General features: G+C 32.4%; 1 protein-coding gene across 4 annotated transcripts; it reads right to left on the reverse strand.

Moving 5' to 3' along the window:
• Nucleotides 1-1,037: 1,037 nt before the first annotated feature.
• LOC106784593 (putative DNA helicase Ino80) lies at nt 1,038-15,329 on the reverse strand. 4 transcript variants are annotated; one of them, XM_014744320.1, is made up of 29 exons: nt 15,203-15,323; nt 14,872-15,131; nt 14,560-14,727; nt 14,085-14,244; nt 13,933-14,012; nt 13,648-13,856; nt 13,405-13,578; nt 13,030-13,326; nt 12,798-12,956; nt 12,558-12,727; nt 12,264-12,480; nt 11,044-11,131; nt 10,674-10,965; nt 10,380-10,582; nt 10,145-10,285; nt 9,951-10,072; nt 8,717-9,015; nt 8,340-8,622; nt 8,108-8,254; nt 7,746-8,001; nt 7,509-7,636; nt 7,341-7,435; nt 7,190-7,262; nt 6,969-7,127; nt 6,790-6,892; nt 5,817-5,929; nt 5,458-5,637; nt 5,032-5,383; nt 1,038-2,121 (listed from the first exon to the last, which is right to left on the reverse strand). In XM_014744320.1, exons 4-29 carry the CDS (start codon nt 14,216-14,218, stop codon nt 1,595-1,597), a joined length of 5,001 nt encoding a protein of 1,666 aa, XP_014599806.1. In that variant the 5' UTR covers nt 14,219-14,244; nt 14,560-14,727; nt 14,872-15,131; nt 15,203-15,323; the 3' UTR covers nt 1,038-1,594. The 4 variants fall into 4 exon arrangements, with proteins under 4 accessions (XP_014599806.1, XP_014599805.1, XP_014599808.1 ...); XM_014744319.1 differs by having other exon boundaries at nt 14,872-15,329; XM_014744322.1 differs by lacking the exon at nt 1,038-2,121 and adding an exon at nt 2,131-4,046 and having other exon boundaries at nt 14,872-15,329.
• Nucleotides 15,330-15,421: the final 92 nt, after the last annotated feature.

The raw sequence follows: 15,421 nt of genomic DNA on the forward strand, positions 1-15,421 counted from the left end.
TATTGCACTTGCTGCTTTGACACGGGTTGACCTACGGGAAGGTGAATAGGGATATTGTAATTATATATAATATCTTTAAAAATAGATGCACATGTAAATATATATATATATATATATGCGTAATATTCTTGTTGAATATATATATTCTAACAACGATTTATAATAATAAAAATGTTTCGAATCTTATTTTTCTTTTTAACATCATTGAAATATTTCTAAACTCGTTGGAATAGCCGATAAATTGGTAAAATGGGGCTAGGAAAAATGTTAGGGTCACCATCAGGCATCAGGCGTAAGACGAAGTCCGGCATACGATCGGCTCGAATCCAATCACGCAGATGACGACGCTGCTTCACCGACAGCTGCAACTTCGTACTTGTGCATCGATGAATATTGCCTCCAGCTTTTGGACCTTCGCTGTCACACCAGTGAAGGTACGGATTTGTACTTGCTAAGTTCGAGGCCATAGTGAGACTCGATTTGTAAAAGTAAAATGCACCTACACGTACGCATCGAAATTCTTCGTATCTTGGACTATTGACTGTAGAAAATTATTGCTAAAAAACGATCGAGTTGTTAATCGAAATGTACGAAACTAATTTAACGATACTGATTTCTAACTATAACGACCACCCTGCTACGTATTCCACGTTGATATTCGTTATTACTGTTGCTTAGAAAGCGACTTAATGTGAAAGAAGATTATTACGTTTCGTTCCGAAGAAAAAAAAAATATATTAGCTATATATATATCTATTGCAACATGAGAAATCTATTGCCTGGCAATTTATTGACTATTACTACTATCGATGAAAGAAAATACTAAAAGCAATGCTTCACAAATGCATTAATCGATTAATTTATGATCACTAATAACCTGAATCACTTTATCTTTGTAATAAAGAGACAATGAACTTATTCACTGATATGAAATAATCTGCGTAGCTGTTTATTCAATTTTATACCCAATAAATTCTTCGAACAAATATATGGACAGAATTTACGAGAAAGGAAGCAAAAGTTGAAACGTCAACAGATAAAATACGATGTACAATGTACAATCGCGCATACGCGCGAAAGCTGTTTCGTTTATTGCTAATATAAATACCTTTCTTTTACAAAGTCAAATTTGCACAGTAATTTCTCGCATAACACGCGTAAAAAATATCGGCCAACCGAGCGACGGAATATTGCTAAAAAGATACTAACGAGTCCGGATCGACGATGCGTGAGCGAATTGAAATAAATGGATAACGAACATTTTTCCTTGTCGTTATCCAATTATAACGATTATCATTTCATTCGCAACCATCACTTTTTTTCTTTTAATCAATCAAGTATCATGTTCCTTGTACACTATACCTATGTACATATATTGTACATATACACCGTGTATTGTGAACATATAACTTCGGTTACATAAAAGTAGACATACTGCCGAATAACCTCGTATTAATTTCTACAATACGAGAACTTCGAAATTTGGCAAGAATTCTATCTCTGTAACCGATCGAATGATCGATCTTCCAATTCCAGACTTTGTCATGTTTAATAACCACATTAAACGAAGACGACACACCAATTTCACTAATAATTAGGAGGATAATCTTCGTGTAGGTGTCTGCTCACATTGTTTCTGTTCTTGTTCCTGTTCTTGTTCTTGTACTTGTTTCTGTTGCTGTTGTTGCTGTTGTTGTTGTTGCTGTTGTTGTTGTTGTTGTTGCTGCTGCTGTGTATAAAATCCAAAAGGACGTGTATTTTCGGATGTGGATGAAAAACACGCTGTTGTACTTGGTACTGCCATGGATTTTGACGAAAGTACGGATGTACCAACGGCTCGTTGCAATGATTTATGTTGAGTTACACTCGAGATTGTTTGATGAGATCGTAGTGGAACGAGGAGAGGACGTTGAACTTTTTTCGCATGGTGATGTCCACTCGGTATACGATAACTTTGATGTCCTGGACCACTTGGTTTCAATCTAGGTCGACCTGGACCACGACGAATTGCTGCAGTTCCACCACCTCTATTGGATAAAGGACCTAAAGAACCAACAGAGCCTAGAGGCCCTACAGTACCGGGACCATCACCATCAGTTGACCCGATACCCCCTTGTGTTCCTATAACAATAATCGATTTGCAAATATTTATGAAGCATCACGAGGTATTTTACATGTTTTCTTATAATATCAACAAATAATATTGATCACTTGGAAAAAAATAAATAAATAGGTTTATGTAAATTCTTTAAATACTATCGAGATTATATTATGATAATTTGTAGGACTGCTACGTCAGTTTTCTGGAAAGTAGCTCCTTCAAAATATTAGACTACAGATCGATTTATTCACCGAAAAGAAACATTGTAGAACCATTCGGATCGTGCCAAAGCATCTTTTCTCAGCATTCGTAAGGTCCGGAGAGACAAGATATAGTCTGGAATAAAAAGAAAAGATTGAGAAATATAGTGAAGATAGGGGAAGGCGGGTGGAGCGACACGGTCGAAGGTCAGTAGCCGCACGAGGACATACGAGGAACGTGTCTCGGCTACCTTCTCCTTCTCTACTTTTCTTTCTGTATAGTCCTTTCTTCCTTATTCCCATCCAAATCCTTACACATTCCATGGCACGTCCCAATCCCATTCAAATTGTTCTCTTCTACATGGAGGACTCTAAAGTAGGCACTCGACGATGGGAAAGAGAAAAAAATTGAAGAATCCGTGAATTTTCGATGAAAGCACGGCTCAATGTTATTCTTTGTCCGGATTATGTTAAATCGATTTAATGGAACGATTTATTATTTGAGGGAAAATGTAACTACGATATTCGTTCTATCGACGTTCTAACTATGAAAAATTAACAACGAAGTAGTTACTATCGGATTAAACAAAGGGAATGAAAAAAAAAAGATGGGAAAAAAGCTTGATCACTGATTGAACGTAGTTAAGATTCCACGGGATAATACTGTAAGGATAGGATAAGGAAGGGTTGAGTCAGCCGGACCGGCGGCATTCCGTGAATCTTCGCGTTCCATTCGCTTTCAACTATGTCGAATCCACCGGCAGAGAGCTTCTTTGTGTCCTTCGTTCTATATCTCGCTACGCGAGGATTTCACCCACACATGTTTACATCGAAGTCTTTTGGTCCTCTCGTACCAATATAAAGAGATTAATAGACAAAAAAATTAGACACCGTCAGATGTGTCTAATAATATTTAGCAACTAATTACTTATTGAATTAGTCTTGTACTTTTTATTTTTTGTTTGTTTTATTTTTGTATGTAAAAGCTAAATCATTATAAAATCCTCTTCCTTATACATTTATACTTACATGTTAACTTCGTTACCAGGTATAGAAAAATAATAAAATCGAAGTATAGAATAATACGATACGGTACGATATGGCACGGTACGGTACGATACGATACGGTATGGTACGAGTTGGCGACAAAACGCGACGGAATAATTCGCAAATCCAATAGCTTTTTCACATTTATTTGCATCACGAAAATACATTTCAATACGAAGGGTTTCATAAATGAAGTAGTCACGATAAGGATGTTCGTGATAACTATTAGAACTTTGAACGCGTCTCAATCGTTGATTAAGTTTCTTTTAAAACTTGTTCTTTTGTAATATAAAAATTAACATTAAAATATTTATTTCAATAGCGATTAATATGACTGTCAATCAAAAGCAATTTAAATGATTGGTCAAGTCTAGAATAGTATATTTAAAAATTAAAGATAGTTAGATAAATAAAAAAAAAAGATAGATAGATAAAGAGAAATTGGGAAAAATGTAAGCAAGTTCCTAAGAAGAGCATCGATCACAGCTGTCGCCTTCGCTCCGCACCTGCTATTGTCCGTTCGCCTTCCAGTCAACGACAAGTGAGAAACCGACCCCTTTCCTTTTCGTGTATGTAGCACGAGCATACGCGCAGCATACCGAATCAACTTCGGTCCACATGTCGTTACGTGAGATATTTACCCGTCTTGTTCTTCCTTCGAGTCCTCCGCTCATAACACGATGCACCGAGAACAAAGTCTGCTGACAAATAAGATTGCGTTGATCTCGAGTGCATCAACATGTGCTTAGATATCATCATCCAATCCCTCTCGCAATAATGCGATGATCTTTTTCATTTAAGCATTTCTCATATTTGTTTTTTATTTCATTTTCCTTAATTTTTTGTCCTTATATCATTAAAAACTTGTCCTTGATTTTTTAAATTTAAATTTAATCATTATTCATTTGTAACATTACTATTTAAAATTTTATTTCAAACAAGTTTATTCTATCTCCTCTGTAAAAATATGGATCTAGTTAAGTATTTAAATGGAGCAAGAAAAATACAATCATAGGAATGAGTCATAACACTTTCTCCATAGGGGTGAGAGGAAAATGGACCGACTTTGAGAGGGTACTTTCGAATTTTGCCCTATCGCAAAACTCTAAGCGTTCCCCTTGGCACTTGTGCGCACATGTGCTCGCGAGGGAATTTCGTTGATCCACACTTCTATTGAAGGGATATACGCGAATACGGGCCCATGGGCGTATTTCGTCTGTGCATTGCAAAATCCCACGAGAACCTGACCAAGTGTGGAAATAAAGAAAGAGAGAAAAAGAGATGAAAGAGAAATAGAGAGAGAAACAGAAAGAGAGAGAGAGAAAGAGAGAGACAGGGAGAGGGAACGAGAAGAAGAAAGGAAGAGGGGGAAAGAGAGAGAGACAGATAGAAAGAGTATAAAAGAAAAGGGGACTTAAGCAAAGGGACTGATAGAGTATAAAAGAGTCAGCCAGGGATTAACCCTACATTGAAACGAGGGTGCGTCGTCACGAAAAACGATTTTCACGAAACTATGATTTTATCAAGTGTGTTAAATTGTGTAAATTTATATGATTATAATTATAAGTTTCGTTAATTCCGATCTAAATTATCATTTTATGATTTTAAAAAATACATTAATGTCAATGAGCATTTAAAAATAATGAACTAATCTCTCTTTCTCTAGAACAAATAAAATCTTACCATGCTGCAAAGATTGATCGCCCTGAGAAGATAAACTAGCGGTAGTTGTTGAAGATGATTGAGACAAAGTGCTTGCAGATTTCGATGAGGATTGAATCATGAAAAGACCTCTGCCTTTTCCGCCAACTGGTCCACCTCTTCGAGAACCCCGTGGTCTTCCCCTTTTACTAGTACCACGAACACTTGGTCGTATTCGTCCGCTAACGTTTCCACTCATAACAAAATTGTGATCAAGATGTGCAGATTTAGCCGATTCTCCAAACTGATTACCAGATGATTGTCTCGAATCAATGTTCGATCCTATCACAGGACTGTCCACATCGACGACTAATCCTTCATTGCTCGTTTCATCCTGTACATTGCAAATTCATTTGGTATATAAACGAGAAGTAGATATTTATTTTAAATTAATTTTTTTATACGAACCTCTGACTTGATTGGGCTATCAGGAACACTGTGATCTTCAGGAATATCGACTTGATGATTATTCTGATAATGTGTTTGTATCGAATTTGTCATTTGTTTGCTGTCATTCAAATTAACTTGTGAATTATCACCAACTTTATCGCCGTTGGCATCCATTAAGCATTGTTTCTTCGAATCCTCCTGCAAAATCAATGACTTTTAAGCAAAATCATTAGGATAAGGACGTAATAAAGATAGCGCATAATTGCACATAGAAAGGACAAATGAAGGAGAAGATATATACATAAAAGCGATGAAAGAGAAAGAAAATATAATGGGAAGAAGTACGGGCGATAATAATGTAAGGGTTTCTGTCTCACCTTGACCGGAAGCGCGGTTAACTTCCTCTTCCGGTCCTTCTCCTTGTGGTGGAGGTTCGACTCAAGGCGAGTCTCGTCCACGTGCGGCTTTCTCTCTTCGCTCCGTTGGCTATCTGAAATATACGGATACAAAATTATACGTAAATATGTACCACATTCCGTTACCTCTCTTATTATTATTCGTTATTAAAGCATTAGCATAACCTAACGAGCATAATACTATTGTGAACACCCTTTCATCCGATTTATCCGTTCATTATTTTTCGTTCAACGATCCACGATACATAATGTAGGATACATTTCTATTCATGTATATGCAGAGTGTCCAAAAGGGTTGGGACTAAACTTATACTATGTATTACTGAAGACAAATAAAAATAAAGTTTGTATAAACAGTGAATTACAGGAGTATTCGTATCTGCTCCCACTGTAAATGTTAAATAATTGATATTTACTTGTAATGCAAACTTCTAAAATTCTTATATAAAGAAGCCTATTTTAGAATTATTAAACTTTCAAATTGATATAAATTTTTTTGCAGAACATTTTATTGTTAGAAAAATATAATTTTACTAAAAAAAATTTGTGCCTACGTATAAGATATAATAAAAATACAATTAATATTTTTGTAAAAAATACTTAGTTGATTTTCTCTTACATATTAAAATACTTTCGAGATGACTGGGTATATCTTGTGAGACCAATTTTCTTATCAGTTATGTAAAATTTGATTTCTCTTATAATAAAGTGCTCTTTTGCTATCAAATTTATATCAATTTAAAAGTTTAATAATCCTTAAATTTGTTTCTATGTATAAGAATATGGAAATATTGATTGTTTTAAATTAATAGTGGGAGTACGAATTTTCCTGTTACTCTCTATATATGTATATATGTATAACGATAATGAAAAACTAATGATAATGAATATTAAAGCAACAACAAAAATGCAAAACTTTTCATTCTACACCTACATTTCGCTTCAATCTCTTCATCATCCAGTAAAAGTGAAACCACCTCCTTTGGCTTCAGAGTATCTGGCTTAAAGTTCCCTCCACTTATTACCATACGTTGTATCTTTAAGAAAACGTACATTAGAAAAATATATATATACAAACAATACAATATCAATCCATTAACCTATCAAACACACCTCACTCTTTTCACGTGCCCTTTGTAATATCCTTTCTTCGATAGTTCCTTTACAAATTAATCGATAAACAGTAACTTGCTTAGTTTGTCCTAATCTGTGAGCACGATCCATAGCTTGTTGATCTACTGTTGGATTCCAATCACTGTCATAAAATATTACCTGTAATATTATATTGTGTTAATAGAAACTTAAAAAAAAAATTATTTAAAAAAATTGCATACCGTATCTGCAGCAGTAAGATTAATTCCAAGACCACCAGCTCTAGTACTCAAAAGAAAAACGAATATGTCTGCTCTGAAAAAATAAACGTAAAACATTGCTTTTACTTCGAATTAAAAATATTTCCGATTCTAAAAATTATTTTTGGCCTACCTTTTTTGAAAATCTGCAACCATATCACGACGATCAGAAATTTTTGAAGAACCATCTAATCGCATGAACGTATGTTTTCTATGATACATGTATTCCTACAAAATTAGTTTCATGAATTTACTATAATTTAGATTAATTAAAGATATCAAAATGAAATGTTCATACTACCTCTAGCAGATCAATCATCTTTGTCATTTGAGAATATATAAGAACGCGGTGGCCTTGTTCTTTTAATCGTCGAAGAAGGCTATCAAGAACAGAAAGCTTTCCTGCATCTGTTACTAAAGTTTGTTTGTCTAAAACATATTACACATTATATGAGAATGTTTATTTGAAAGTTTATATATATATATATAACTTACTATTACTTACACATAAACAAATATCTTTAATATATATACATGCCTGGTACAATAATATTAGACCATCCATTTATTGGATTACATGCAGATAATCCACCAAGTGGCTCATATGAGAATGTAGATGTTCTGTGTTTTACACGCATATTTAAATTATCTTGTGATTCAGAAAGAGAAATTGCTCTTTCATAACCAAACCAAAGTAAAGTTTGGCCAAACGGTCCACCACAATCTTCGTGCCTTCTCCATGCACATGCAGCAGAACTATTGCTAACATACAACTTACGAGGATTAGCTTGAACCTATAACATAAATATATATAATAAAAATAAGATATTTTATAATCAATATACGCTGACTATATATATATATATATATATATATATATCAGAAAAATATATATCTAACCTTGGGATAATTGTCATGGACAAAAGCAGGAATGGTTGTTTGCTGACAAAATCTAAAAATTGAAGGACGAGGAAGATGAGGATGTTCAGGTAACAATGTTAATTTTATCTCTTCTCCTTGTTCTGTTTTTGTAGAAGATACTCCCTTCTATAACCAAATAACAGTGATAAAATTACAATACATATTTTTTAATTTAACAATCCTTAAACTAACATTATTTAAATATACCTACTTTTAACATTTGAATAGCAGTTTTTTTACTACTACGTAATATTCTATGAGCAACTGTTTCTGGCATTGAATGAATAGTATGCGTAGTATGTGTATATAAACCTTCTCCTTCAAGTATTTTTTCCGTAAAAATAATATCACTAATCGTTTGCGATGATGTTTCAATTTTTTTAGGTAATAGTAACATTTGTTCTTTAGGTACTAAAGGTCTATCATCTACATACCAATCATTCCAGTATCGTATCATTCTCATCTTTTTTTCCATAATCATTGTAAGACATAATCTATTTATCGATATGTTGTAATAAAGTAATCAATATATTTGTTACTAACCTATTAACCAAAATTGTTACTAGTATAAACTGAAAAATAACATACCTAAATAAAATACCAGTTATAAATATTTTATTTAATTCCATTGGAGATAAATTAATAAATCTACTGAACGAGAAAATATTTCCGTGTAAACCGTTTTGATTTTCCCCATAAAGTGCTTTGTGAATATATGCGGTAGCAAATATAAACAATTTATTATATAATAAATGATTTTTTGATGGTAAAGCAAGATGTAACAGTCCTTCTGTATACAATAATGCTGGCATTTCAAAAGACTGTGTATTCATAAAAAACGGAGATTTAGCATCTCTGCGTTCAAAAAGTTCAGGGTGATTACAGACCTAAAACATATTTTAATAAGATTTTAGTTTAATTTTTATGACATAAGCTGTTCACAAGCCAAAGCGATTAACTCAAGTTTTAAAATTTATTAAAATTCTTTTATCAAAGCACTTGACAAATATTTAACTTTTTATATTTAACACTATTTCTAACGCAAATAGATTTTGTATATACCTATTTCGACCAAAACGTGTCTTTAGATCCAGAATGAGCTGGAGAAAAATAATATCACTGAATTAATTTGACAACTATTATACGAAAAGTCCAAAAAGTAATTGTGAAGAAATAATTAAACTTAGAGATAATAATTTATAGTTAAAATTTGAAATTTTTTTCGATATCGCTTGGTAGAAATAGTGTTAAAATAAATTTCTTTAACCTCTTAAACACGGCGCACTCATTCGCAATTCTATCTCCCAGATATGACGATTTCCACTACGACATTACGTGGGAATAGAGTCCAAAATGAATAAATTATGATTAAACACGGCGCACTCATTCGCAATTCTATCTCCCAGATATGACGATTTCCACTACGACATTACGTGGGAATAGAGTCCAAAATGAATAAATTATGATTTCGTTATACATTTTCATGTAATATCGAATCAAATGAGAAAAAAAGTAAAATACGTATAATATGTCACTATAGTAGCATAGTACTGTTCAAATTGATACTTTAATGAAAAGTACTATAGTGGCGTACCGTTCAAACTGATGCTTTCTACGGAAGCCACTGTAGTGGTGTACAGAGCTTAGAAGATTAATAACTAAGCTTAACACTACTAAGTGAGAGCAATTTTTACGGCTGTTCAATAATAAATGATATGACAATATGTATATTACTATATCAATTCTTCTACTTTTTGTTTTGTGGAGTTAATCAATTTAGCAAATAAGTCACTCGTATATATTCATTTTTCAGTGTACCTACTTTACGGAATTGCATGACTAGATTCATTAGATTGGAAGTAAAATTTTTATCATTTGGAGTTGTATCACCACCACCAACTGTGTAATGAAGTAAATCCTCAATACGAATTTTTTTCTTCAATGCTGTATAAATCAGAAATAATATATGAGAGTATAAAGTGAATTTACACGAAATAATATAAAAATTAAATATACCTGAATAAAGTAATTTCTGACGAGTCGTTAGCGGACAATATACCATTACTTCTATTTTATCAGATAACTCATTTTCAACATCCTTTTTAATTCTTCGTAACATAAAAGGCTTTAAGATCATGTGTAATCTCGATAAATGCTCTGATTAATAAAAATGTAGGAAGAAAATATTTATTAAGCATCGACTACAAATGTTAATCTTTAAAAATAATTTTATATTAAGATAACGACTTACTTTCATCAATTCCAGTTTTATTTTCAGCATGACTTTCGATGTCCTTAGAAAACCATTCATTAAACTCGTCATGAGAATCAAATAAAGTTGGCATTATGAAATGTAATAAAGCCCATAATTCAGCCATACTGTTTTGTATAGGTGTACCACTTAACAATAATCTATTACGGCAACTAAAACCAAGTAATAATTTCCACCTCATACTGCAAAATAAGTACATACAATGTAATAAATTGTTAAGTTTTATCCATTTTTCTTATACTTTTTAAACTTCTATAACTCACTATACCATACCTGCTAGTGCTTTTTATTGCTTGTGCTTCATCTAGAATCATATACTGCCATTTTATTCTATTAAAATACTTATAATCAGTAATAACCAATTGATAACTTGTAATTACTACATGAAATGATGCTTCTTTTGTATGTAAATCCTTAGTATCCCAAAATTGTCTTAAAATTTTACGTTCTTGTGGATTTCCCCAATATGGTACTACTTTAAAAACTGGTACGAATCTTGCCATTTCTTGTTGCCAATTATGCAAAGTAGAAGCCGGTGAAATAATCAGAAATGGACCCCATACAGCTGTAAATTATTATTTTCAATTTATTTACATATGAGAAAAAATGTACAATTCTTAACTTTTATTTTATATATACTCACAATATCTTTCGGCAACGTGACACAAAAAAGCTATAGATTGAACAGTTTTACCTAATCCCATTTCATCAGCCAGAATTCCACTGATTCCCTACAAAAGAAATTTTTTTAATAATTTATCCTCTTAATTGCGGGAGGTCCATGATCAGGTTGAAAAGGATCGGGCTTAGACTGTCGCCCTGTCTGATTCAACTTGTTATCGGGATCTTCTTCATTGTAATATTTCCAGCGAAATAATAAAGGAGGTGAAAACAGCTGGAGAAGAAGTCAAGTTAGGAAAAGAAAAAAGAAAAATAATATGCTACGCCGACGATGCAGTCATCATGTCGGAAGACGATTTACAAAGGATGCTGTACAAATTCGAAAAAAAGAGACCAAGCAACTAAAGCCTCCATAATCTCTGGATACCTTAGGGATAACATATGGAGAAATAAGCATATGAGCATCAAAAGTAAGACACACATATACAAAATTTGTATCAGGCCGATAATGACCTACGTGGCAGAGACAAGAGCGGAGTCCGCGATAACAAAACGTATCCTGAGAACTACAGAAATAAAGACGCTACGAGTCATAACAGGGAACTCACTAAGAGACAGAAGAAGAAACAAAGAGATAAGAAAAGAATATGAAACCCAAGACGTGGTAAGGTGGATAAGAAGGAGAAGAAGAGAGTGGCGAGACCATGTAGACAGGATGGACGACAGTAGGCTGCTGAAAATGGCAAAAACAGGAAAAATAGGAACAACCTGGAAGACCTCTAAAACGGTAGCATGAAAGCTGGACGTCATCGTCACAGAACAACAAACGCCCTGAAAAGAATTATATAGCTAAAATATAACAGGACGTAGTCCTAATAACAAGTACTTTCACGCGTGTCATTTTTGTAAACAATACGCTACTATAGTGCCTTTCACGGATATTATCATTCTAGATGATTTAGTTCTTATTTTTTCCCCACACAACATTTCATAACAATATCAAATTTCGTAAATTATTAAATATATAAGCATTTATACAAATATATATTTTTTTTCAAATTCTACACTATAACTCTGTTTTAAAATAACTTTTTAGTGAAAAATATCCCCAGACACAAATTAAAGTGCTACATTAATTACACGCAATCCACATCTAAAAGATTACTTATGAATGTTTGAGATATAGATCAAGAATTTAAAAAATGTTATGACAATATTTGTAAATCTTAAAATGAAACAAACCTGATCGTATAAATTGGCTAACCAATTCATTCCTTTCAATTGATAACCTTTAAGATTTCCTTTAAAAATAGTAGGTTGAGGATGCTCTAAATTTTCAGGTGTATCACTAAGCCGTAATTCTTGGGATGCAGCTGCTGTATCAAATTGTTTTGTTCTAGCTTTTTCATAATCAAATGCCTCAGTAGCATTTTTCTTTGCTTTTTGTTTCATAACTTCACTGTATTTTTAAAAATTTAAAGAAAATTAATAGATTAAATAAATTTCTGTTTTTTAAATAATTATTAAATGACATACCTATCATAGTCATCTATTCCGATAAGTCTAGGGTTTTTCTCTTCATCTAATTGATTTAAAATTCTAAGTTGTTCTTCCGGAGAAGCTTTTCCTAATTTCCTTGACATAAAGTGAGCATAAAGTTCAGTTTGGGTAATAAGAAAATTTAATTTTCTTTGTTGACGCTTAGCCTGTTGCAAAATAAATATTATTAATCATTTCATATTAAGAGTAAACTAATCAATTATATTTATATATCACCTCTATAAGTTCAACATCCATTTTACGTTGTTCTTCTGCTTCTTTTTCTAATCTTCTTTTAGTTTCTCGTTCAACGCGGTCATATCGTTTCCAATAAGATTGCATTTCCCTTGTCAACCTTTTCGCTCTCCAAATAGTTTCTTTCATATTTTTTTGAGACTGTAAAATGATTCTACATAAGATAACAATATAAAAATAGCAATGTATAATAACAAGATAAATTATATTTTACCTGCATTGCTTTTTGTCTCCAATGTTTCATGCAATGTTGAGCTACTTTTTTACAACTTATTAACATTTCTTTATGATTATTAATTTTTGCTCTTTGCACTTTTCCAAGTTCTTTTTTGGACATCATAACCCAAATTTTTCTTCTTCTAATTGCCATTATCTCGGGACTTTTATTATTATGCTTTTTTCGGCCTCGTGGACGAGGCTGATGTCGCATTATTGCTTCCAAATCTGCTTCATCTAATTCTTCCTCTTTAGGTATTGTACGATCCCATTCTTCATCCATATAGTCACCTTCCTAAACAATTTATAAATTATTATAGAATAAATAATTTAATAGAAGAGCTAGAACAATATTAATTAGCATTGTGCATACATGATAATTTTCAGATTGTCTATGTCGAGGAATTTTTTCTTTCTTTATTTTCATAACTTTTTTCTCTGGTTTCTTATCTTTCTTCTTTTTGTTGCCAACTATTAACTTTTGATGTTCTAAAAATCTATCATAACTGGACAATAGACCGGCACTATAATATTGATATTGTATATTCTGAAATAAAGTAAATTACTTCACTGTCATCATTCAGTATATTATAATATTACTCAGTTCAAATCTTACTTCAGGTTTTTGATAAAAACGTCCTTGATATTTTTTACGCAATATATGGTATTTAAGCATTTCTTGAAAATCTTCTTCGGTGACAGGACCATCTGTATCAGAACCAGATGCTGAACTTTCTGAATCGCTCAATAATATATCTTGCAACCACCTTCTTTCTTCACCCACATTTGACATGTTATACAGTCTTAATTTATTGATCCGTTCTTCTACAAATAGTTTTTAAGTCCAACATCAAATATTAGAATTGTAAATTAATATACTAATTTTTTAAATAAAGACTACCTTCTTTCCGTGTCAATACATCATCAAGATAAGCATCTGATCCATCAGAAGTATCAGAAGACATCGATTTGTCATCTTCGCTACAATAAAATAATAGAATAATAAATATAACATTCTTATATTAGGCACAGATTAAAGAAATATAATAATACCTAGCATGCTCTTGAAACAAGTCATCAATTTGTCTTAAGAATGGTTGAACATTCAAGCTACGTTCTAATCTTTGCAAATGCAAGGGAGCAGCCATTTCAGCTTCTAGCCTCATTGTACCCGTTCTATCTGTCATTACCAATTCGTATAAAATCCAAGGTTCTATGATAATAATACAACTTGTTAGAGATAATGAAATATTAATATTTCATACATTTCTTTCATAAAACTAAAATTATATGTGAATACACTTAGAAATAAATTGACTTTGTTAAATAGATACATATATGAAATATTGCTAACTATTTAAATAACACTAAATAATTATATTTCTGCATTTCTTGAGAAGCAAGATATAGAAAAAGTAGCGAGGTAATATAAATATTTTATCTAATTTGTATGCACATATAATTTTCTATACAAACTCTATATAAATCTTGTTGTTATTAAGCATTTAAATATATATAACATAAGTACTATTGATTATTCTGCATCATAGCATTTTTGGTAGCCATAAAAAATATAGATAAGTTGTAGATTCATGTAGCAAAATAAGATTTCTTTTTCCGTTTTGCTTTAAGAGAAACAACAATGCGTTTACCCCTTACTGTATTGCCACAACGTTACACGTATTTTAGTAATTTCCTGTAATGGACAGAACATATTAAAAGCGTACAGTTTACGCACATGAGATCGTATATTGCTAATTTCATTATATAAGGCGAATGACATGACGAATCGCATAGATGCGGTTATAATTTTGCGAAATATTCGATAGTTTTGGATCACCTTCTGTTTGGTTAGAAGAGCTTCGTTTATTTCACACGTGATATAGAATCAACAGCAAGGTAATGATTCCCCTTCTTCACATTAAAATTGGATATATTGGTTGAAGGGAAATGCATAATAGAAAGAAGCCTACAGAACGCAGACATTTGCCGTGCCATAAAACCAGGGCAGGGATAGGGCATATTGTTAGCCACCATTTTTGTTTTCAGTAGATGGCGCTAATTTAATCGACATGTCGGTGATTCTTGACCATGGACAAGCTGTAATACAGATTTGGTAAAAATGCCAGAGAAGCTTTTATCAAAGTTACATTTTTTATCATTTATCATACACTTTCATATGAAAGTCGATGGTCGTATACGATATCGACAATATATAATGCTTCTTCATTAAATATACTATAACTTCACTAAGAAACGATCTTTCGAGAAACGTGTGGTATACCTTACCGACCTCTATAGCCATCTTTTTTATACTTGAGCGACAATACTCTACATTATCATATTTCAACACCTTTTTTTCTTGATCAACGTTACAAGCTTTATTAACC

This window comes from Polistes canadensis, unplaced genomic scaffold (assembly GCF_001313835.1).
Source record: "Polistes canadensis isolate GaletaPanama2010 unplaced genomic scaffold, ASM131383v1 scaffold_37, whole genome shotgun sequence".
In the NCBI taxonomy this organism is placed as follows: Eukaryota; Metazoa; Arthropoda; class Insecta; order Hymenoptera; family Vespidae; genus Polistes; species Polistes canadensis.